The sequence below is a fragment of the Periplaneta americana genome, chromosome 14, assembly GCF_040183065.1.
Source record: "Periplaneta americana isolate PAMFEO1 chromosome 14, P.americana_PAMFEO1_priV1, whole genome shotgun sequence".
NCBI classification, from domain to species: Eukaryota; Metazoa; Arthropoda; class Insecta; order Blattodea; family Blattidae; genus Periplaneta; species Periplaneta americana.
The window spans coordinates 78,529,208-78,555,757 of NC_091130.1; the positions used below are offsets into that span (position 1 = coordinate 78,529,208).

At 34.6% G+C, this 26,550-nt stretch overlaps 1 protein-coding gene across 6 annotated transcripts in view; it reads right to left on the reverse strand.

Annotated features, from left to right (window-relative positions):
• The window catches only part of LOC138713485 (solute carrier family 35 member C2), a 113,551-nt gene that overhangs the window by 17,286 nt on the left and 69,715 nt on the right, over positions 1-26,550 (reverse strand). For all 6 annotated transcript variants that reach the window (XM_069845639.1, XM_069845637.1, XM_069845638.1 and 3 more), the window contains 4 exons: positions 20,689-20,903; positions 11,928-12,000; positions 9,564-9,682; positions 1,553-1,686 (listed from right to left, as the gene is read on the reverse strand). In XM_069845639.1, the coding sequence (XP_069701740.1) occupies positions 1,553-1,686; positions 9,564-9,682; positions 11,928-12,000; positions 20,689-20,903 (541 nt within the window). The remainder of the gene's footprint in view (positions 1-1,552; positions 1,687-9,563; positions 9,683-11,927; positions 12,001-20,688; positions 20,904-26,550) is intronic.

Below are 26,550 nucleotides of genomic sequence, written 5' to 3' on the forward strand. Positions count from 1 at the left end.
AGCCCGGAAGTTCCATATCAATAATACATCATTGTTACATAGTCAATTAAAAAAGTCGGCTAGAGGAAAAGTGATAAATGTGAATCAATGTAACAAACTCTGTGATAATCGAGAGAAACACTGAAAACAATCTTAACAAAATCCTACACTATAAACTAATTTTAACACAGAATACGTCTTTCCCTGCACCGAGTATGGACATTCGTTCGGGGTTCCATGGTGAAACAAAGAATGGCAGAATTTTAAATGCGTACTGTAACAAGATTAAGAGCCATAACAGAGTGCATAACCACTGCAAATTTCATTGAAATTATTCCCACACCACAGATGCGGTAAAGACATACAAGAGGCTCTTACAAATTCATTACTAGGGGCCAGGATTTAAATGACCTAAAAATCAACCAGATATGCAGTTGTTATCTAAAATAACCATACAATAACCTGAAAATTAAAAAAAAAATAATCTAAAACTTGAAATACGTTATATACTTCTCATGGGCAATAAAATCAGTGTTCATTCATAATACTTTTCTGCCCAATTTTGTAGAGATGTCTGTACACAAGGTCCAGATCTTGTAACAATCGATTCAGACTCTAATTTTCGTAAATATAAAAATCTTGAAATTAATTAATAATTTTTATATGTTTAATAAAATTACAGTTTTCAAAAATATATTTTCATTTTTACAGAACGGATATCTCCCTTGAATCTACTACCAGAGAGAAAATTAAATAAAAATGCTGTTAATCTCTTTACTTCATAAAATTATAAAAAAAATTATGACACAAATTGCAAAACAATGTACTGTACATGAGTTTCAATGAATAATGAATACATTGTGGAGATTCTCAAATGAGAATGACTGTCTGTTGTCAGCCAACAAAGATTTATACCTTTAAAAGCTCTTTTCCACTTGCATTGATACAATAGAAGCATACTTAAAACAAACAATGTCTCGTGGATTTAGTTCGTAGTAATCATCAATTTGACTACTATATCAATAAACACAAAAAAGATGCTAACCTAAGAATTTATAAAAACTGTTGGGAAGACCCGACATGATCGAATTAGAAAAGAGAGGATAAGATAAGAGGTAAACCAAAAGAGGATATGGTACTAAGGAAAAGGCAACTGAAGTGGTTTCGTCACACATATGTCAGAAGAAAGGAAACCCAAGCAGGTTACAAAAATGCGAACTAAGGGAAAAATAGGAAGAGATAGAATTAAGTGGGAGAACACAGAAGAGATAATGGGCAATAGAAACGGAAATAAAGAGATTATGTAGAAATAGAAGTCACTCCAGGAGATGGATGAACCAAGTCGAACCAGGCACCTAATGGCATAATGGAACAGAAGAAGAAAACTGCCAAAAACTTTATACATAAGTGACAAAAAATACTGTAATAGGTACATTCTAAAAGATTTAATTTGTCATAAAACATGTAACTTAAATACTAAAGTAGTTATGTTTCTGGTTTGTCACCGAAGAGATGCAACTTTACAGAAATCCTAGCCCTGTTCTTTACTTACTGCGAATTCGTTTGTTCTCACCTTCAAAACCAATAGCAAATGGTATTATAGACACGATCATCCACGGTTGTACATGATATACCATGTCGACAGGGTTTTCTAAACCCAGTTTCGATTTCTGCATCACCAGTTGTGCTAGTGTCCATCGAAGACCACTATATGCAAACAGAGAGAAATACACACTTCAGGAACATAAGCACACTCGTGATTTTATTGAATAATTTTATATACAGAATGTAACAAAAATACAGAACAAAACTTCAAGAATGAATTTCTCATACATACAGAAGAAAACAGGTTATAACAATTTTTAAGTTATCAGACTTTGAAGTATGACCTCAATGCACTCCACAAGAGATGGAACACAGAATTTCCAACAGTTCAATGTTCTCACCAACAGAGGTTCTTCATCAACATATGGCCTGGCATTCTTGGTGATTACCTGTTGGGTCCCATGTACAGTGAGGGACAAAAAAGTTGAGTGGCTCAAGTATTTTAGCATTAGCTGTTACAGCTAGAATGCTCCAAGCTCTTCTGCATATTTCAGGTTTGTTTTTTCTAAAAAACTACAGCATTTTACGTCTGTATATTTGTATACGTATTTTAAATATAGTAACTTTCCCCATGTTTTAATGTCTCCTCAGTATAGATATGTCATATTTAAACAGAAAAGAGAAACGAATATCTCTTCATGGTATAAACCAGGCTTTTGGCCCAGAGCAATGCGCAGTGTGCCATTCTTTGACTTAGAAAATACTGACATTTCTGTCCCTCACTGTACTTTGGAACAGGCTTACAACAGATTTCTTACACACTGCTTTGTTTGCTTTCTTGGATAACATAGGTACCACTAGTATTCTGTTAAAGGGTATTCTCCATGTAAGATGGTGCTCCTGCATATTTTATTCGCTGTACCTGTACCTGCAGGCACCTTAATACACGTTATTGTGGTCACTGGATAGGTAGAGGTAGACTAATTGCTTGGTCTCCACGCTCACCAGATTTAAACTAACAGACTCCTTTCTGTAGGGGTACTTACAGTCGCTGATGCATCTGATTGCTGTGGGTGATGCAGCAACTCTCCATCGAATTGTGGCAGCCTGTCAGACAATATGCACTATGCCTGGAATTTTGTAGCATATTCGGATTTCAATGAGATGAGCTGAGGCCTATATTCAGGCAGAAGGTGGAAATTTTGAGCAACTCATATAAGGAAATTTCAACATAGTGTATCATACTTCCGGCAAATAAACGCATTGATAAGTCAGAAATTAAGCATTTCCGGACCCATGTTGTTATAACCTGTTTTTCTTCTCTAGATACATATGAGAATTTCTTCCTTAAATTTTACTCCTTATTTTTTACACTCTGTAGATCTTTGAATCTACTACAATATACAGTGTGCCCATTTTATTTTCTTACCATTAAAGTTGCTGTCTGCAGCCAAACTATGGCTTCTCTCATGCAGCCTGCAAGATGGTAGCAATAGAATCTCTTGGATGGTTACTTATTACTACTAATTGTTGTTACATTAAGAATTGAAAGAACATACACAGTTTTGTTTAAAAACGTTCATCACTGTGTTATATTTACTCTTCATGTTTCCTAAGTCGATACGTGTAGTCTCCTATGCTTCTAGTATAGGGACGGGGAACTCATATTGTAAACAGAGCAGTCAGCATGAGTATCTACATACAACAGCAACTAAGGTAGAGGGAGAAGCTAAGCTCTCTGCAAGAGGCTGTTTCCCATCACTGTTTTAGTATCTAGTACACTTTCAGTCTCTCTTAATTTTCTAACCAGATTATGACTACCAGTACATGACAACTAAGAACTTTGACATTTGGAAAATTCTTTGAAAATGTTATTTTCACTTATTGGGCAAGGTTAGTGAGTACATAAGAAAAACACTTGCTGTTGTATATAGTAAACCTATAGAAAACCATTTTAATCACATAATCACCACAAAAAAAACTCTCTCTCTTACTGACTGCGAGACCCAGCAGGAAACCTAACTTCCTTTCATGGTGACTGGATGAATCCTTTTGTCATATTTCTCTTGTGTTATATTAGTGCTATCTTAGGTTTTGATTTTAGTTAGCACACAAAGCATGAGAACATTAGGAAACTCATAATGTCATACCCAGGGGGCGGATGTTGATGAAAAGAAGTCATCTTATTTTTCACATTAGGACGATGTCTATTAAAATAGAAATCTTTTCTATGTTAATATCAACGTAAAAATTAATTTCTAATATTGTTTTTTTTTTACGTTTTTGAACTAATAGGTCATTTTTACATTTTTTTGGTCATTTTTAATACTTTGAAGAACTTTTAGATCATTTGGAATGCATTTTATTTTCTTCTTTACCGATAGGTTTATTAAATCTTTTTCTAAGCAAATAGATCAGTAGTAATTACCTCCTGAATAAGTGAATAACAGTGAAGTTTGAGTTTTATAGTTTCGAACAAACTCTAAAAGTCCATCCCTCATTCCACTGAAGACTTCACCTCACACAACGGAAGTACAGTAGATTCTGCCTAATAGGTCCTGCGGTTAGTTGGACCTGCTGCATATTAGGACCAAGCTTAGAGGGAAAAATACAGTACACGTCCATTTATTTATTTAATTCCGGTTAAGAGGACCAGCTGCTTAATTGGACCAAAACACATGGTTCTATTAAGCGAAATCCACTGTAATATAAAATGCTTGACAACAACTTAGTTTAAGTGAGGGTTTTGACCACTACTGTTTTTTGTGGTACGAAAGTGTCTTTAGAATTTATGTTGGAAGGGGGAAAACTTTCACTGTTTCCTGGACAATATGACGTTGTGTCCCCAATATGGTTCGGAAGTGATGTACTGTAGTAGACAGTATCTCTAACACAAAGATTGCAAGAATGTATGCTGCGCCCACAATTTGTTTTGTCATTCACACTCCCTCATCTGGAAGGTCTGGTAACAAAAGTGAAGAGCGGAAGGAGGAGGAGACAGAGAATGGAGGCACTGACATGGACCACCCCTGATTGAAACACAATGTAAACCTTCATTTCAAATCTATAATTTTCCCTTAAAACCTTCAAGTTGCATCTTCTCTCCGAGATTTGCAGGGCAGTCATTGAAACAAGGTGGCTAATTTTTTAAGAAATTGTGGTGCGAATATTTTGAATAATATTTAAGTGTATTTTCTTTTAATTTTGTCATTTTTCCATTACTTTAAGGGCATTTTATTGATCATTTTAAGTAGATTTTCAGGTCATCAACATCTGCCCCCTAGTCACAACATATCTGTGGAAGTGAGTGCAGAGAAGCATCAAGGAAATAAAATAGGTACACTACATTAAATAAGTATGCCATGTAATATTGATTAACACTTTCTTGTTATATTTTATGAAGCCACTCTTAAGAAGATAGTTTTATGGAATTTTTAAAATAAATTATGTAAACTAATCACTACATGTCTGCAGGTCCCCTGCGATGGCTAAGTGGTCAGATCTTCAGCCTGCCACGCAGGCTATCCAAATCCGAATCCCAGTCAGACCCGGAGTTTTTCATTGAAAAATCCATAGTGATACTTGTGGCGGACAAGGTCGCAGTTGTGGTTTTTCTCGGGGTTCTCCCATTTTCACATATTAGGCATCTATATCATTGCATCAACATCTCTCCAGTCTGTTATCATTCTATAGCATTCCCCAAACACCAGCTGGCAACACACAGAGTGGACTAGCCTAGGGATGAGTGGGGTGGCTTGCTCGGAACTTGGGTATCCAGCGACTCTTAGTGTAGTCAGCCGGTATGGGTTTGAGAATGCACCTAGCTTGAGGGTTAGCACATACATACACGCACAGTGTTCTGCCAAGGGCAGTTCTTTCACAGCAAATCCAGCATTCTTCGATCTCTCCTATTTTCTGCCTTCCTCTTAGTTTCCGCATATGATCCATATATCTTAATGTTATCTATCTTCTGATATCTTTTTCTGCCCTGAACTCTTCTACCATTCACCATTTCTTCCAATGCATGCTTCAGCAGGCAGTTTCTTCTCAGCCAGTGACACAGTCAATTCCTTTTTCTCTTCCTGATCAGTTTCAGCATCTTTCCTTCTTCACCCAGTCTTTCCAACACAGCTTCGTTTCTTATTCTGTCTGTCCATTTCACATGCTTCATTCTTATCCATATCCATATTTCAAATGCTTCTAGTCGCTTCTTTTCACTTCGTCGTAATGTCTATGTTTCTGATCCATTTGTATGCTACACTCCACATAAAGCACTTCACTAGTCTCTTCCTTAGTTCTTTTTCCAGAGGTCAGCAGAAGATGCTTTTTTTTCTATTAAAAGCTTCCTTGGCCATTGTTATTCTTCTTTTGACATCCTTGCAGCAGCTCGTTACTGCTTACAGTACACCCTAAGTATTCAAAGCTGTCCACTTTCTCTACTGCCTCATGTAGTATTCACACGTTTATCTTATTTATTTTTCTTCGGACAAACATGGTCTTCGTCTTGTTTGCTTTTATCTTCATCCCATACTGCTCACAGCTGTCACTTATTTCAGTAGCATATTCCCTAGTATCACCTACTACTATCACTCGTCCTATATTCTGAAAACAGTTATTCACTAAATCCTCCAAGTAGATGTCGAACAGGGTAGGTGATAAAGAGCATCCTTGTACTCCTCTCCCTATTTCACTTCCTTCTGATATATCTTCTCTTATTCTGGCTTTGACTCGTTGCTGCATATAAAGGTTACAGAACAGCCTCCTCTCTTTTCAATCCACGCCTGTTTTCTTCAGGATCTCCATTACTTTGTTCCAATCCAGTCAAACTCTCTCCACTGTGTTAGAACAATAGATCTAGCAGTGCTAGATCATAGTGTCCACCTCTCGAAAATTCCATTTCATTCCTTGTCTGCAGTGAACAGGTTCCTAAATCTACTATGGATAACAGCAAACCCTATAAACATCCCGTTGGTAGGTTACTACTCCAGCATGTGTCAGGACAGTGAAAAGTAAACAGTGGGGGTTATGCCACTAAGGACAGTGTTGGTGATTGATATTACCACAATTTACGAATACAGCTGCGACCAAATTCTAGATTTGCTATAAAACTCTTCACATCAAGATACTAAGTGCTTAAACACGTAAAAAAAGTTAAGGTTAATTGCAGATAAATGAAAATGCTGATACAGATTCTGTAGATAAGAGGTGGGGGAGGTGGATTACTACATATTTCATAAAAAATTCAGTCTCTGTATATTTTCTAACTAAACTATTGGTTTATTATTACTTTGTTCTCAATATGTAGGGGATGCTGTTGTACCCAGGGACAGTTTTTTAAATTTCAATTTTTTAAAATTTTTGTATAAGCTTTTATTACTTCTTATTATTAACAACAGTAGGCCTATCTTCGAAGTGTAAATATCTTAGAAAAAAGCAAGGTTTCAATTAAATAATTTTTTGTATAGATTTTTTTTAATTTTCCTGAAGTGCTACATACTGTTTCTAGGTACATAAAGGTGATGTACCTTGGGACATAGGATGACATACCTTGGGACATGGTTCAACATAATATTAATGTAACTAATATTTTATTAAGTTTATATTTATACAAAATACAGACAATTTACTGTTTTCTAATTATTATTAATGATAGGTTTTGCCTTTAAATTTAATGTAATAACAATAGTGATAATCGACACTAAATAACCTAGTAATTGATACAGCGTCGTTAATTAACCTACTAAAAAAATAGTGATAATGTTGCTAAGTTTAAAGTTTTGAAATAATTCTCAATTTTTTTAACAGAAACAATATTAGGCTTTCCAATTAAATGAATTTCTTAGTGTCACTTAGGCTTGAACCTTTTCTTTGAGAAGATGGGGAAGTTTAATCACAATATCCTCTGAAGGAAGGCAAAAAATTTATGATTGCTTATCATGTAAAAAAATTAATTGTCATATTTAGTAAACTCCTTTAGATACTGAACTTCAAATTCTATTTCACAAATCTTCTTAAAATTCTACAGACAAAAAATTTATAATCAGTCTCTCTTTCCTCCCACACGAATGAGAACAAAATTTTCTTCTCTTATTTCTTCTAAATTCGCTCGAGCAATCAACTCAGTGTCATTTACAGTTGAAATGGCATCATCATCATCATCATCATCATCATCATCATCATCAGCATTACCACATTCCTCGGCTTATTTGCAGTCTCTTCTGAATTATCTTCTGAAAACAGAACTTGTGGCTTAAACTTCTTCCATTTCTGAACTTTATCCATCATATTTCTCTTCTCACTAAACTTTCTTTTTCTTTCTCCTATCTCGGTTTTCTCTGGCATATCTGCTAAAACGCGTGCCTTTCCTTTTTTAGGATTATGAGTTATTCGTTTCCTGGGAAGAGCATAATTTCGCTTTGTCGGAGTTTGTCTCTTGATTTTTAATTTGCTGCGTGGCATTTCCACTGAAGCTGAAACCCCATAAAAGCCATTACTAAATATTGTTTTTAATTACTCGTAAGAGTAACTTATTTACAAAATTATTTAAAATATAACGAGGTCCACCTGAAAACATTGTCCCCAGGTATATTGTCCCTAGGTACATCAGGTATCAGTAAAATAAATCTCAGCAAGTTTTCAAGACTGAGGTACCAAAAATAAGTCAATAACTAGTAGATAGAATAACAGGGTTTAAAAATATAGATTTAAGTTTTTAATCGTGTATGTAAAGAATTAATTTAAAATATTTCATTAATTTGAAAATTACTTACGTTTTAGGTTATAAAAAAAATATAGATTTTTTTTAAATAAAATCTCTCCAGATTGCTTCAACAAAAAGTAAATCATTCACAGAACAGCTGAATGATGAAATTAGAGTGGTCAACTGCGAATACAAAAATTTCACTACATAACCTTGAAAATAAACCAAGTGCCCCCAGGTACAACTTGTCCCTAGATATAACAGCTTCCCCTACTGATGCATTATCTTTCACACATTCTTAGATGGTTTGCTACTTTAACTACACTTACCTATTGTCTTTACTGACTTCAAAGGAAAACAAATGACAGCTGTATTTTGTAAATTGTTTGGCTAAAAAACATCTGCACATCAATCAATTTATTAATTTACAGATTATTTCGAAATTGGTATCATAAATTTTAACAGGTTGAACGCAAAAAGTTGATTCATCTGGAAAAATTTTGTACATGTTTTTAAATTTTGTAATTTTTTACAGTGTCTTCAATTTGAGGTGTATGCAGCAGTAACATAACATTGTTGCTCTGAACCAGGAATTTTTGTGAGCATATGAACTCCACAACTCTTCAGAACTATGATAAGACTTCGGCGATGTTTGGTGTAGTGCAAAGATTTTTGGATTTTTGCATCATGTCATCAGTATAAGAATGTCATCATTTTGGCGTTACATGTTGCCTCTATCAACAGACAAGATACGTGAATGGGAACCTATCTCTTTGATCCATTACCAAGATCTAGTGTCCAGGACTGATTGCTGTGTGAAAAGAGCTCTGAAAGAAACTCGTAAAAGTTGATTTAATTATTTCATAAAGTTGTTACTATTATTGTAATAATTATGAAATGGCAATTACATAATTTTCAGAAGAAAAAAAATGTTCGTAAATAATGACCATGAATAAATTTCATCCAAAAATTTGAGGGGAGAAAAGGGCTGCACAAAGCAGGATTGTACAATTTGAAAATAATGGCTGTAGAAAGAACATATAGTGGTCAAATGAAATGACGGGCACTATCTTATATAAGAAATATTGCAAACATTTATTTTCGTCATCGAAATCTCAGCATCATCCATGCCATGATTTCAAAGATTACAAAGATCGTTCTCCTGATAATTGCAGTTTATAATTTGCTTCATCCATTGTGTGGATAGGGTTTGTCCACCCCTGTCTGTACAAACTGAGGACAGAAGTGATTGGTTTAATCCGTTTAACTAGAAGCTTCATTTCTTTCCTCCATGAGATGAGGAAATTTTGGTTCATGATGGAGAAGGAATGTCTCTCACCTTGTAAAAGAAGCTGTCAGTACGAGTATAAACCCCAGAAAGTCAAACTCCGTCGCTTTATAGGTGAAAAGGAATAACCCTCCAGATATCATGACAACAATGAGGAACAAACTCCATGACTGAAACAAAAGAACAGTGTTATAACGACTAAAATAAAATTTGAAGTGAAAGTTCTATGTTTTATATTTTCTCAGAGAAAATAAATGAAGAGGAAAACAACAGGAAATACTTCGCACCAGTGAATAATACGTGGACAGATGAAAAATCTAGACTGAAGCCAGAAACCTTAAAACATAATATGTTGATCACAAAGTGTAATCTGAATTATAGCTATGTTGAAGTCTAAAGGCCTGCTCCCACTTAGCAGAATCAAACCGAATTGAATCGAAACGAAAAGTCTGCTGCCACTCATATCTAGTGGAATCGAACCAAACAGTACTTTTGTCACACAAAAGAGGATAATTCTGCACGAGATTTATTAATTTTTCTTCGTTCATATTAAATTGTGATTTTTGTATACGTACTATTTCACCAATAACTTTCAATAGTAAACAATTAATATACATCTTGATTACACAACTTTTAACACTATATCACTTCGGAATTATGTCTTTCTCGTGTTAAATATTACTGTACTTGGTTAACATGTTTCGTTCTGTTATTGACCTAACAATTAAGCCGCCAAGAATGGATGTGGTTCATTTGTTTTTTTATGAGGGCTTCACGAGAACTTACGATCGTACCTGAAACAAGAAATTCTGTTCTGGCAGTGGAATAAATATTCTAGCTCCTGAATTATGTTCTGTTCGATTCGATTAGACGAACCTCGCCACTTTCTGCTATCTTTCATTTAAATGCATTGTGAAGAGAAATTCCGCTAAGTGGGAGCAGGCCTTATGACTTCCTTCTTGGATAGCAGCAGTTGTTGAAAGCAATATGTAGTTGTTCAGTAATTGCTGAAGAATAATCATGCTACATTGTATGTGTGTGTTTTTCTAAGTCATGTTAGAAAATAGTTAATAGTCAGCATGAGTAATAAATACATTATACTGCCTCACATTATATTTTTTATTATTGATAGATTATGCACGAAACATGAAGCTGGAACAAGAGAAGAATTTATGATACATTATTTCCCTTCGTTGAAGTTCTATCTGATAGCTATTAGTCTACATATCTGAAAATTTTTATTGTATTAAAACAGGTTACTGCTTTGGTATGAAGTTTAGATATTGTCGGTTTACAAGCAAAACATATTAAGTCAAAAATATTAATTCTGAGAAAAAAGCGTTGAAAGTTCTAGACAAAACTGAATCTCAAAATATTATTTTTAGTAAGTTGTTTCTCTTCATGTATATATTCTATTTTCCAATTCTAAGTTTATACACATACATTATACCGGTACGCCTTTTTCTCAGAAGTATTATTTTTTAAATAATGTGTTTTCCTTGTAAACTGACGATATATGATTAGGTAACATACTGTATAAGGTCAATAGCGAAAACCCAAGCCCTGTTTTACAGGACCACTTTCAGGAATGGCTCTGAAAATCTGGTCACCCTAATTTAAAGGGCTTTTTTACGACTTTTATACCATAGGTACATTCTTATTTATCAAAAAGAAAATTACACGTGCTTCTGTCAAGATAAGAAACAACGTTACCCAGTGAGGTTATTTCCTTGCTGTTCCACAGTGAACAATTGAGGACCTGAATTCTAAAACATGCTAACTCCAAGAAATGGAAAATTGAGTTAAGCACAGTGTTATATCTCAGAATATGATATTGTATGTTAAAAATGTCTAATACTTGTTTTTTGCCAAGTTTATCGGCCTCATGAGAAATCACCTGAATTCTAAACCATTCTATATCCATATAATTAGTACATATGGAATTAGAAAGGTCCTGGAGTTAGCATGGTTTAGAATTCAGGTCCTCAGTTACTTTGCAGGTACGTAGAAGGTCAAGCTACATTGTTGAAATGCTCGTCAAACAGCCCAGCTATTAGAGTTAGAGAATATTTAGTTTTTGTTAATATGGTAACACACCTTGTGAAGTCAGTGAACTGTGATATTGTAATATTTTTTAAGAGGTCATTAAGCTGAGCCTGTCTTTGTATCATAGTGTGTGTTTATAATCCATATTTGGAGACCATTAAACTGTATTAGGCAGATATTAAATTATCAAAGTTCTCTGACAAAGAAATTGATAAAATATCTTATCAAACATCTGAATTTGATTATACGAGTGGAATGTGATATGATTGGTAGTTGGTTAATCTCGCCAGTCATTGAAAATCTATGTAAAATTGTACATAAAAGATGATGTTGGTGATGATTATGATGATGATAATAATGATACTTCACCTTTTCTTCCAATTTAAAGAGAAGTGCAAATCCAAGTATGAATATGATAACTGTAGATTTTGTCATAGTATATCTGAAAAATTAAGACACACAAACTTAGTTTTTTCTAGACATTTACAAAGAATTTTCACAATGAATACAATAACTGTATTACAAACACAAGAAATTTGACAACTATACAGTGAATACGTTTAATAGCACGTGCAACACCTGTATTATCAGTATTATATTGTTTTGCTTATTTCAAATATATTATTGTGTTCTAATCATGCATTTTTCCTCACAACGAAGATTTTCATCTTAAAAAAAAAATCTGTGGAGTACTGAAGAAATTGTACAAGCACGCAAGCCCACGCGCACACACAAACACATACACACATATGCACTTATATATACGTTTAAAAACTTGAGAGTAATTTCCAAAAATTTGAACACATAGATATGTTTCGGCAATGAAATAAAATAATTTTGAAATGTCTCTTTTATATTTCAATGAAAAATGTAACGATAGTAAGATGTATGATTGAAAGATATTTAAGAAAATACCTGCTATTACTTATTACCAACATAAATTGCATAAAACAACATATTTAATTTGACAGAACTGAGAACAAATTAGTTGTGAAGGAAGAATAATAGACCAAGTCTCCATTCTCAATTACCTTGGTTGTATTATGTCATAAACGAAAGTTAATCAGATCTATAGTAAAAATAAAAATACAAATAATTAACAGACATGATGAAATGGATACTATCAAGAAAAGTTAATTATTGTAAATTATTGGTTGTTCTACTAAGCCATACCTAAAAACTACGAAATTTCACTATGAACAGATGCAACAGAAATTACATTACGTACACCAACCATAGGCTGGTTACACTTTACTTGATCATTAGATAAATGAAATACGAAATGAGTTAAATATTGACAAAAAAATTACAAGCATAATTACAGACTACAAACTGAAATGATATGAACATAATCTATTGAGAATGGAGCTGTATCATTGAATAACATTTCAGATAGGCCTATAATTACAAAACAAGAAAGGAAATGGAATGTTGAGAGTTCGAGAAAATTCTTGGGAGACCAGATTTAAATTAATTTTGATTTTGTGAAGCTGGAACAGGCCAGTTGAACTAAAACAGGTGGTGGTGGTGGTGGTGCAGTGGCAGTGACGGTGGCGGTGGTTGTGGCAAAGGCAGTGGCAATGGCAGTGGTGGTGGTGATGGCATCAGTAGCAACAGTGATTAATTATTTCTCACGGAATTTCTTTGATGTTAAACAGTTATTTTAAGTATTTAACGAGAGTATAATAACTTTTATGCTTCACTGTGTTAACTCATGAAACTTAATATAGTGCTTTGCCTCAGAGATAAGTTTCGGCGTGACTTATCACCATTTTAAAACTTACTATTACAAAGAAAAGTGAAATGATTCTTCCTTCAAAAACTTTCCCCTACTTATATTTCGCAATGAAATATTTAGCATATTTTTCTGAAGCATGCTCTCAAACGTAGATTGGACACTGTCATATAATATGTCCCTCACTTATTTAAAACAATATTACAACGACAAAATTCACAAGATTCCTTCTTTACATCAAACCAAAACATATACACGTAATATATACAAAAACTTTGACGTGCATCAATACATAACACTAACATATTAAGACCCATGCAATTAAACTTTCTAATGAAGAGTAACCCACAATATTATGAAAGCTATGCAACATATACAAATGATAAAATGATAATATTGGATCACATAACATAATCTAACATTAATACTACGACATATGGGTCTTTTGACGACTTAACACACTGTTTGCCCTGTTAAAATTTGAAGAGTCCACTGCAAGAATGATGGATGTCATTTGGAATACATTTTTCAGGAGAAGCAATTGAAAGTTTGAAATGCTTAGCGCTCAAAGCTTAACTGTGATTTTCCGATCATTACTGGACAATGACTATCAGTGTTAATGCCATGTAACTCTCTATGTACATTCTATATGTCTTAAGCTATACATTGACAGTCTTGGTTCATTTTCGACAAGAAAGTGACATCCATCATTCTTGCAGTGGACTCTTCATTTATTAATGAAGATAATGATATAACAAATGTTGATTTCTTAAAATCAGTAAAAACATAAAGAATACACTGAAGTATAATGTACAGTATTGAAGACCTCCCTGGAATAAGGATGTACCAACAAAACTATAATTCACGTTTCAGGAGAAAGAAAAATAATTTCAGAGGCATATTTCAGTAGGCCTATATTTAATAGCAGAACCATTTGACTAATCAAAGATACAAGTTTATTCAGTTATTGGATGCAATATTTTATTGTTATAAATAAATGATTCAAAATTATTTTTCAACTTAAGACACATATTTCAGTATTTTGATGTTACATCCTTTCTTCAGACAAGTCTTCAATTATTATCAAGTATTAAGAGGAAATTTAGTACTATTTGTATAAAGTCAGTATGAACCCAGAGATGGTACTTTTTTCATATTGAAAGAAGAACATTTAATTTAGTACCGGTATAACCACACTCTAGTGTATACAGTCACGAAGCTTGAGTTGATGAGGGTACTAGGAACAATAGACTGTGTAGGTACTATTTCGCATTATCTGTAATGAGGCGATAGTAGCAATCCTATTGGTTGGCACCTATCTATGGATGCATATTTCCTATGTATTGAGCTTCGTGACTGTATATACTAGACTGTAACTTTTGTTTGATGTAAATACGTCTATATTAAAGGGTCACTAGAGATATCCGAGTGATGGAACTAGGTAACAGAAAATGCAAGATGTAGGCTATGCATAACATGCCAAGTGTCTCTGGCTTTCCATGAAGTCCGTCTCATTCCTTCCTGTATATAATGTGTCTAGTGGTTTTCCACACGGTCTGTCTTGCTCCATTCTCTGTCTAATTATATTGGATAGGGTGTATATAGATCATTATAGTTCAAAATGTGATAGTTAAACATCAGAAACAATATCTTAGTCACCTAGAATCAAACTGAACTTTATAAAAAAAAATCTGCTTTGTCAGAAAAGACGAAAAACTAGGACAGTTATACTCCAAATGGTGATTTTACTCCTAAAGTTAAGGCAGATAAATCCCAGTTTGACTCCATACGAGCACTTTATCACATTTTCTGCAAAATTCTGCACTGAAACATACCTTAATCCAGTGGTGATATTCTGAACCGGTTGTTAAATTATTTCTAGGTTCGGTGAACTTTTCAGTTTATAATATTTGCAGTTACCATGGACATATACCGTATATGTTTAACATAGGTACACATGAGAGAACTGGTTGTTAAACGTTTTGAATATCACCACTGCTTTAATCCCATATTTAATAATTTGAAGAATGTGCAGTTCGATTCTAGACGACTCATTTCGGAACTTTTAACGTAAATATGTCTATATCGAAGGGTCACTATGCTAAAAAGTAATTTTAATAGAAGACGTATTTACGTCAAATTCTTTGGAACCAATGTTCTTCTGGCATTTTCCCCCTCCCCAGATTATATACCTTTCAAGTAGTGGTAATTTAAAAACATACACAGTCTTACTGCAAGGTTTTTAAGTGTATAAATTTCAGCTGAAATAATTAGAGGAATATAAAATGGAAGATTGTAAAAGAAAATCTAAATTACCAGACAAAACGAAAAACGGCTACAAAGCATCTGAGAAAAAGAAGAACCCCGAAACATGCACAAACATATTTCTTCGCAATAGCTGTGGTGGCAAAGACGACGACGATGATGATGATGATGATGATGAGGAGGAGGAGGAGGAGGAGGAGGAGGAGGAGGAGGAGGAGGAGGAGTTGGGATGTCCAAGAAAAACAGGAAAGCTGGAAGAAGTATCAGCCCAATTCTTGATGATGATGATGATGATGATGATGATGATGATGATGATGATGATGATGACGATGACGATGACGACACATTTATACATATCACATATCACCCTGCAGGACTGTGTGTGGGATTTTTGAAGGAGGAAAAACATGATTTTTTTTTCATAAAATAGTTTATAATAAACTTTTCAATAAAGCTTTTATTAATTAGAATATCACGATTTCAAAAGGTGTGTATACCTCCGGTATTGTATATGACAGCAGTTCCCAAGCTTTTTCAGCCATGGAGCCCTTTTTGAAGCAAAAGCTTCTCGTGGAGCCCCAAGAAATGTTTAGTGTTTAGTTCTTGTTTAGTTCTATCTGTCTAATGAAGCATATTACACACTATATATGGAAGTATGAATAATAAGGTACCGGTAAAGTAAACAATAGTAAAAAAGAAGTGGAGAAAATGTTATTTAAATCTATAAAATCATGTAACAACTACAGTAGAATTCCTTGTATCTGGCAACTGTAGGTCAAAGCCAGTGCCAGATAACTGATTTTATCGGATAATTGGAAAATACGTTTATAAGTTATATAAAGACACACTGTACTGCACAAACATTTTTTTCCATGTTGAAAAAAATAAAGTTTTGAAATATGTGTAATGTTTATTTTTAGTACTGGTACTGAATACGATAATGTACATTTATCAGTTCATAATTACAGTAATACATAATAGCGTAAAAAAATACTAAAAGTTTTCGTAATTTATGATAATTTTAAATGGCGGCCATGTGACGTCGCAACTATAAATACGATGAAGTAGCACTCGATGATTTGAACCTCTTTAAGATATGTCTAATGTCTGCTTGTTTATATATACTATCTACTAACACCCCTTTGAAACGGGCGAGTTCAAGTGGTAAATTTAAAGATATCGTCTCTGTGCATTGTTTGCAAAGCCCAAGTGACAGCTTACTGATACTACCCGATCTACTCCAGGGACATAACGGGTTTTCTGTCTATGTTTCCAAGCGTGAACAATGTAAAGAGTAAACACAATATGCGGCATGTGCGATCACTCACACCTTCATCTGACTCTTCTCTTTCGCATGAATGACTTTTTTTTTGCCTAGCCAAAAGTGCCGTTGTTTTGGTATTGTCGGTTATTTGGGTGCTGGATACGAGGGATTTTACTTTAGTTACGATATTTAAAAAATGTTACAATGTTAGATGTACACCTGAAGTTAATGTGAAGAATGTGCCTGTTTCTTGCGGCAGAGTTTGTCAATGTCCAGTGTCACAGAAGTCAGTTGAAGGCGCATATTGTCTTCTGCATCCAAACAAGCTCGATATTTTGTTTTTGTAGCCATGTACTTCGAAAAGACCATTTCACAGAGGTATGTGTACCAAAAGGCAGTAAGAGCAAATTAGCGTTTGAACTTAATATCGAAAGATCCTCCCTTAAGTCGACCTGGTTGGCAAGTTGGTATAGCGCTGGCCTTCTATGCCCAAGGTTGCGGGTTCGATCCCGGGCCAGGTCGATGGCATTTAAGTGTGCTTAAATGCGACAGGCTCATGTCAGTAGATTTACTGGCATGTAAAAGAACTCCTGTGGGACAAAATTCCGGCACATCCGGCGACGCTGATATAACCTCTGCAGTTGCGAGCGTCGTTAAATAAAACATAACATTTCCTCCCTTAACTGAGCCCAAACTTCGGGAAATGGTTTGCTTTTAAATGATGCCTGACAGTGGCCTGACCTCATATTCTGCCCCAGTGAGGGCTGCTGGTTTTGACTTCACTGAAAATGGATCTACAATTCATTCATATTTCTTTCGAATCGATTCCTGAGTGTTCCTTGGAAAGTATGAATTCATATTTTGAAGCAAATTGTCAAAGTGTACTTTTATTATTGCTATGAATGAGTCATTCATTGTTATATTATTTTCTACTGAATTAATCAGAAACATGTCAGATCCTTATTCTCGATGCTTTCCATGTAGAACGCAATCTTTTTCTTCAGTGTGGCAATTTTGTCATTAGCATCAAATATAGATAGTCTTTTGTTTCCCTTGTACGGATGTGCTAATTCGTTCATTTTTTTTTAATGTCTGCCAAGTAACATAATTTGCACAACCATTTTCTGATCATCTGCTAGCAAACTTTTTTGGTCATTCAAAAGTGAACAAACTTCCATTCGAAGTTCAAGTAAACAGGACGCCTTACCACGTGACAGCCATACACTTCTGTGTGTAATAACACTAATAACAATGACTTCTGTATACTTCCTATATCTTCACACAGGATTTTGAGTAGCCTATATTGCAAAGGTCGTGCCATAATAAAGTTGAAAATTTTGACGGTGTTGTCTAGTACCTGCTTTAATAATGTTGGCATTTTTTTTTTGAAGGGCATGTCGGTGTAGTACACAATGACTACTTTTGCAGTTTTTTTTTAACTTTCTTGATCCTTGTAATAGCGCCAGCAACAGGACTAGATGGAAGCAGCAATTTTTGCCCCTGAGAATCACTCGTGGAGCCCTGCAGCACACTTTGAGAACTGCTGGTATATGACATTGAAATATTTCACTTTCTAATTAGCTGAGTTCTCCCCACCTTCGGGGTAAGGGGGAGTTAAATCCCCAAATTATGTCTTTGTGCATGGCCTTATATCAGGGTGAAGATGAGAATGATATCATTATATAATTTTTGATGCACACTCTAGCAATGATCAGTTATCAGTCAGTCATTTAATTCAGATAATGTATACTAGATGCTAGAGTGCACAATGTGTGAGAACAGGTGAGACCTGTTTTATGCCTCAGATTTTTTTCAAAGAAAATAATCATGAACGAATTCAATTTTGCGCCCATTTCTTTATTAACTGAGTTCGTAATGCGAAAAGTAAACATATGATTTGGTAGAAGTTACGAAGATTTTTAGATTGTATTTGACAACATTTTGGACGTAAGTACATCCAACTTTTACATTTGACATGTCTTCCATGTTTCGTCATATTCGTATTGAGTGCAGACCTGATCTTTTACATTACCAGTAGTGAAGGAAGTATAGGATTTACGATAAATAGATGGTAGATAAACTATAATTACTACAGTGTCGGATACATATTTTTTGACACGAGTAACTATTTGTAAATGTTCACCGCTGTGGCACATCTGGCCATGAAATGAGCGGGCCCAGGTTCAAATCCTGCTTGGAGTTTTGTCCGAGGTTTTCCCTCAACCAATTGAAGCAGAATTGCTGGTAACTTTTGGCGTTGGACCTGGGTAAGCACAATGAGCTTCAGGTTACAGTGTAAACCTTCGGATCCCTCCTCCGTACAAGAGAGAGAGAGAAAAAAAAACTATTTGTAAAATTATGACATGCTTAATTATTTGTAAAATTAAAGTAACAAATTATGTCGAAATTGAAGACTTTCTAACATTATCAAATAATCTCGAATCGCAAATATCGGTAAATTGAATAATGAATGTGCAATTATGTATTTCGTGAAGCATTTTATACAGTATTACTGCTACCATGAAAATATCAAGTTTGTGTAGGATAACTCGTCCAAGCTCTTTTTTTATTTCACTTTCATTATGTTCAGCGATATGTTTATATTAGCATAATATACCGTACACGTAATACGTGTCCACACCTGTGGAGTAATGGCTAGCGTGCCTAGTCGTGAAACGAGGTGGCTTAGGTTCGATTCCCAGTTGGGACAAGTTACCTGGTTGAGGTTTTTTCCAGGGTTTTCCCTCAACCCAATATGAGCAAATGCTAGGTAACTTTCGGTGCTGGACTGCTGGACCCCGGACTCATTTCACCAGCATTATCACCTTCATCTCATTCAGACGCTAAATAACCTTAGATGTTGATAAAGTGTCGTAAAATAACCTACTAAAAAAAAAGTAATAGGCCTACGTGGTTTGACATTATTTTAATTAGATTCTCAGGCACAACGAATGGGTTGGCTTATAAAAGTTAATTTTTCTCCATTTTTATTGTATTTCAACTGTAAATCGTCCATAACTATCTCGTATTCCCCCCTCTACATTTAATAGTAATTCGTATAGCTCCTTGAAATAAACATGATGTAATTTTAGGTGATTTAGGAGGAAAGGGCCATATGTTGAGGGGTGATAGTATAGGGATTCCAAAAGAAAAACATTATTAGCATATGCCTTATTCTCAATGATTTCCGAGAAACAGCTATTTGAAATTAACAGGCATGAGTCTCCTTTCTTCCTCTGCATAATTACTCACTTCCATACTGTACTTATTATTGATAAGTTGGTAACATCTTAGTCCAGCTGAGTGCTGTCATTGTAATTTTTTTCATGACTATACATACACTCCACTCATTTTTCTCTTTTGAAATATATTTTACTCTCCTCTGTCCCTCGACCCTTCATTTAATGGATGTTTTTCTGTTAAAGAAGAAGTAAAGAAATTAATGTCTATCATCTGCACTATTCCTGTTTCTCATGGTTCCCTCTCCAAAACCATTGAGAGTAAGACGCGTGTTTACATAATGTTTTTCCTTTAGAATCACACACATTATCATCTCTCAAAGTAGGGCCTTTTCCTCCTCAATCAATCTGCATATTAACGTCTGCCATCTGTATAACGGCTCAGTATTTTAAAGAGTACAATACTAAGATGAATGTGTGATATGGAAAGTCGGGTAGCATGTACCAGTATTTTATTTTTCTTTCTATTTTCACCTGAGCTCCTTCTGAACAGGTTCTTTTTATTGCACTGGGATAGGTGAAAAAAACAAAAGTTATGAGATTTCCAAGGAAAGGAAAGAGTATTTTAAGATCACAGAATACCAAATTTCCTTCTAATAATATTGTTTACCATGCAAATACACTCACAAAGACACATTTATAAGTTCAAGTCCCCAGTTAGACAGTCCAACATCAAGTCCACTTGCAATTCCTGTAGGAGCTACTTTTTTGACATAGTTCCCCCAGTCCAAGATAACTCTCTGTTGCTTCGTACAGCACTTCCATATTGTGCGACACGCAGATGCTATCACAAACTTAAATATTAAGTGACACACCACTACTGACAGAGGGAAGTGGAATTCCTGAAACAGGTACAATCAGAGTAAAAAAAAATTTAGCATTTATATATACCTTCTATTAAGGAAGGTATAATTTACGGTACTTTCATATTACATATTTTATTTACATACATTTATATCACATAAGTATTAGTGAAACCGTGTAAGGTAGGGGTGAGGAAACTTTTTTTGATGGGCCAGCAAATTAGACATTAAGAGGACTGTAGTGAAAGTCCTAAGAAACCATAAGCAATGCCATTTTACGTTATGCAACAGCATGCAAGCATTTTGTGTACAGGCTACTACCATAGCTCCATCCATGAAACATGTGGTATACATATAACTCCTGGCAGAAAAACAGGTGAAGTTGAAATTTTATCAATACTGTACATTAAAAACAGTACCATCTACATACACAAATGATATTTTTTTAACTCGAACTTCATGGGAATTGAATAAAAAAAGTTGTTCTCCCATAATTGTAAATTAAGCCGCTAGTAAAAAAATAAAAAGGAAATCATATTACACTGTATTATACAATAAAAATCAAACCACTAATTTGAAGATCGTGATTTTCTTCTTGGATGTTTCCACGCATTTCGCGCAGTTGCCACACAACTTGCTCTCGATTGTCTTTTGACAGAAGACAATAGCTTCTGCCAATTTGCACTACTTATTATACCGGACAGATGACTGGTCTATTGTGGAAAATGATTGATGACAAACGGAGTGTAATGATACTAATGATTAAGGATTATACGATTGAGTCGTAGTTTTTTTACAATCCGAACTAACCTAGTATTTGGCTAGAAAAAACACAAAAATATATTTTTAACTATGACACTGATGATAAGTGCCTGGAAGTAGAAAGGGTGTAGCATGTAGCAGGTAGAGCCCGATTACAAACTCGTGGCACCAACATGTGCGAGCTTCTTTCTGAGGCTTTGGAGTGGAGGGTTGTGTGTATAGACAACTGCTTACTCATAGAGCGTACTGTTCAAACACCCCCCAGCAAGACTCTTGGGCGAGTCCATGTAAGTGGAAATAAAATGAGGCATAAAAAAGCAGAAATGCTCTTAGTATGACTGTAATGTTTATGTTTTAAGGGTAAACACACTGGAAGGAGTTTGATAGATACAGAATCACCTTAATAGATGGAAAATAACACAGAAAAATAATATGAAGCAAAAAAGGCTGAAATACTTTTAGTATTACTGTAATGTAATGTGAAAATTCTAAAAGATGTTCTAATACATACAAGATCACCTTAATAAGCAAGCTGAGGCTGTGTTGATTACAGCATATTGTTTTATCTAGCTGGAGGAAATACATATTTTTTAAGTTAAAGTAATACCAGTACCTCACAATATTAAGTTTTCTGCTATTTCTATCTTTTTAACAACAACAACAACAACAACAACAACAACAACAGCAGCAGCAGCAATAATAATAATAATAATAATAATAATAATAATAACTTTACTTGCTAGAAGGCTATAAAAAGCCTTCTTGTGAGTCAAAGTTTCCTCATCCCTCGTGTAAAGGTTTGTGGGAAAATTAATTGACAAACAAGAAGTCATGTGCAGCCCCTGTGTTAGCTCGGTAATGCATGCAAATTGTACGAACACAGTATGTACCAAAGAGTGGTAGTTTACTAGTTTCTACCTCATTCTTGATTCATCTATTAAATGGTTAATTTTATGTTCCAAGTAATACATGCAGATCTTTACACGTCTTCAACTAGAGATATATTTCAGTCAATAATTATTAATTTGAACTAGACGCTTTCTTGTGCTAATATTGTAGAAGGATTCTTGAATAATAACTCAATATGTCATATACAGCCATGGAAACAAGTGACTGGCAATGTTTTATAACTGAGCACCAAACAGAACAGTTGTAGGTATAAGTTCAACATGCATACAAAGCACAATAATACAATTAAAATAATTCTGATGATTTGATATGGAAGAACATGCATCGTAATTAAGATTTTGAACGTTGAGAAGCTCCATTTATGTGTGAAAATGCTTGTTGATTGATATTAGAGGTAGTATCAATATATGCCAAGCAACTTCAACTTTATACTCATGCATTCCGTAGCTGACCAGTAGCACTTTAATCTGCCAAGAAAAAATTCCGTGTTCGATCCCATGACTGTTTTTATTACTATTACATCTTTGCAATTTGAACCTGTGTTACTCCTCGAATACATTCTTGGAAAATTATATTGACCTGAAACGAGCTGTTTTTGGTTGTCCATTCAATATGTTCTGTTATCAGTGACTTTTTGTAGTCAAGTGGGAAGGGCTACATTAATTTTTAATACTTGCGGAAGCATATTATAAGATTGAAACAGTTATGTACCATCTTAGAAAAAAAATTTGTCGCACAGATACTTTGTAAGTCTCACAAGGAAAGCTCACCAAGTGATAATGGATTTTCACAACTATTTTTCCTCCATACATTGCATTTGAAATAAGAAAGCTCCCTATAAATTTCTAAATCCAGAGAAGGCCTAGCCTTCGAGATATCATTTTTAAAAATAATTGCTTAACACTCATATAAGCAGGGCCAGGAAACAGTCACTCTCAGAGCACTTAGCTTCTCCCGCTACAATTGCTGTTGTAAGGTACTCATATACTGACTGCTCTGTTTACTGTACAAGTTTGCCATCCCTACATATAAGTATCATATCTCCATTGCCATCATGAAGAAGAAAATGTTTAAGGCCCCAAATGTTTATGCATTTCCCTAATATTGGGGAAGCTTACGAAAACTCACCTCTTCAAGTGGTTTCAAGAAGTATATTTTCCATCTGTCAGTGATCATAGCTTTCTCTTTGAAGACTTGTGGACCAGTTACCGAGGTAGACGCCTATAGAAAGGATAACTCTAGAAGGTAAAACAGTGGAAGTGTTAACAATTCCAAAGCACACAGCTTCGATTGTTCAGCCTCTTGACGTTTAGGGCTTCAGGCTTTGGAAAAATTTCATTCAGAAGTTTTCTGATAGTGTTTTGTTATTTGGCACGAATATTATATTGCATCAGAGAGATAATGTGTAAAATTGGAGTCCTTAACACATAATCAGCTTTCATCTCCAAGATATGTAAATATGTTTAAATATGGTTGGTATAAAGACGGATACTTTAATAACAAACTTGATAAATTAATCACTCCTGTAGAATTCTCTTTTCACGTTGATGTACTGTAAGAAACTTACTTTTCTGAAATGTTCGTGGTCCAAAGTTCCACGTGTTTTGAGCATTTTTACGATTTTCACTACTGTTATCAGTACAGTGAATAATTTCAGGCATGCTTACATTTCTTTATCATTTCTTCATAGACTATTCTATAGTCAATTTCATGAAATTATGTACCAGTATCTGATACATCATTTTCATAACTTATATTATTTAAGGAGATTTTGACAGTACGGTATGCAGCTAGATGAGATTTATTGCCTAATATATCTAGTTAGCACATAGCACTGTTTGCATTAACTGTTATAGCTTTGGATTCAAGATTTTAAAAAATCATATTTCGAAAACTAAGCTTTTTTTTTTTACTTGGTTATTTAACGACACTGTATCAACTACGAGGTTATTTAGCGTCGATAGGATTGATGATAGCAAGATGGTATTTGGCGAGATGAGGCCGAGGATTCCCCATAGATTACCTGACATTTACTCTTACGGTTGGGGAAAACCTCGGAAAAAACCCAACCAGGTAATCAGTCCGAACGGGAATCGAACCCGCTCCCGAACGCAACTCCAGATCAGCAGGAAAGCGCCTTAGCCAACAGAGCTACGCCGGTGGCTACTAGGCTTTTCTGGATGTAGAAATTCATAGGGAGGTTTCATACTTCAAATGGAACGTATGGAGGAAAAATCGTTGTGAAAATCCATTATCACTTGGTAAGCCTTCCTTATCAGAAAGGAGGCAGTGCGCATGATCAGAGGACTTGCGATCTATTCACAAGAGAAGGACTAGTTGAGGTAATCAAATTAGTTTTGTTTCGTTGTATGTCTGATCATGCACACTGCCTCCTTTCTGGGACTTATAAAGTATCTGTGTGACAACTTTTTTCTAAGACTGTACATCAAAACAAATAATTTATAATTGTTATCTACAGTATAATACATGATTATCATTATCTCTATAATGAATGAATGACGGGAATATGGACAAAATATCTGAAATGTTTGAGTTAAATAAAATCGTTATGAATTCAATCTCGGTGGCATTCTTTAACTTTTAGTGTATGAACTTACTAACCCTGATCATTATCTAAATTAGAATTAGGTAACAACAGAACAGGGTTAGATTCGTTCTAAAGGTGTGGGAGGGAAAACAGTAAGCAGAATCATAAAGATAATATGATGCAAAATTTTGGTGCTGCATGGTCACCATGAAGACAGCTGTCTCTAAGCCAGTCATTTTTTCTTTCCATGAGTGTACATATTTCTATAATAAATTTACTAGTGTACAAGCAAAATTTGCAGAATTCAGACGAAACTGCTGCATAATGTACAGAGTGACAAAAAAAATGGTTTCGTAACCTTGAAAGCAAATTCTGTAGAATCTCGAAATGGATATTATTGCAGCTTCAAATTATTTTCTTTGTACTTCATATAGGCCTACTGTAATAATTAATAAACATGAAAAAGATCATGGTTTAGCTATCTTTTCTGCAGTTCACTTTTCAGTTTAATGTATTCAGTCCAATTTTACTGGTCACTACTACAAAATGCTAATGTACTTTACACAATTTGTTCCATCAATGTGAGAAATTTCTGAAGTCTGCACTTCAAATATGTTAGATAAACGAACCACGAGAGGCAAGAAGATGTACAGGAAGTGACTAGTTACACAGTAGATCAGAGATGATTCCATTATACAGTATATAGAAGTAGGAAATTAAAAATACTGTAATAATTGCTTGTAAAATTGACCTGAATACTCCTGTAATGTTAATACACTAATATTGTAAACATGTATACAATGAAAACAAAAATACATAGCAAATAACTTGCACCCTTAGATACAAACATTTATGCACAATGTTTTGTCTGTAAATACAGTGCGGAATTTCTCTTAATAACCCACTGCAAAATGTTACCGGTATCTCACAACCTTACTAAGATTAAATTTGTAGGTACCGTAAAGTGGGGTGACTTTGAACGCCGAGGTGACTTTGAACAGTAATTTAGCGCCTTCCTAAATTAAATGCTGTACCCAATTGCGAAAAAACTGAACTAATTTATTGACAACTTAAACAGTTTTTTCGCAATTGGGTACAGCATTTAATTTAGAAAGGCGCTAAATTACTGTTCAAAGTCACCTCAGCGTTCAAAGTCACCCCACTTTGCGGTACTTCTGTTGCTAGCCTATTACAGTGTTTTTACGTTGGTACATAATCGTTTTTACAAATTTCTTTATTTGCATTCACTTGAAACAGTTTATAATTGCTGATATGATGGACTTCATAGAACTCTGAAAGCTTCACTTTTGCAATTGAGTTTTTAATCTTAGATCCAGCCAGAGCTTGGTTATTTTTAACATGAACGTTACTGTAAGTGAAGGCCTACTCTGTGGCGTTTATAATGGATACATAGAAACTGTAAGCCTCATTCACTCCAATATTTAGGTTTCATCCAGCATGAGCAAT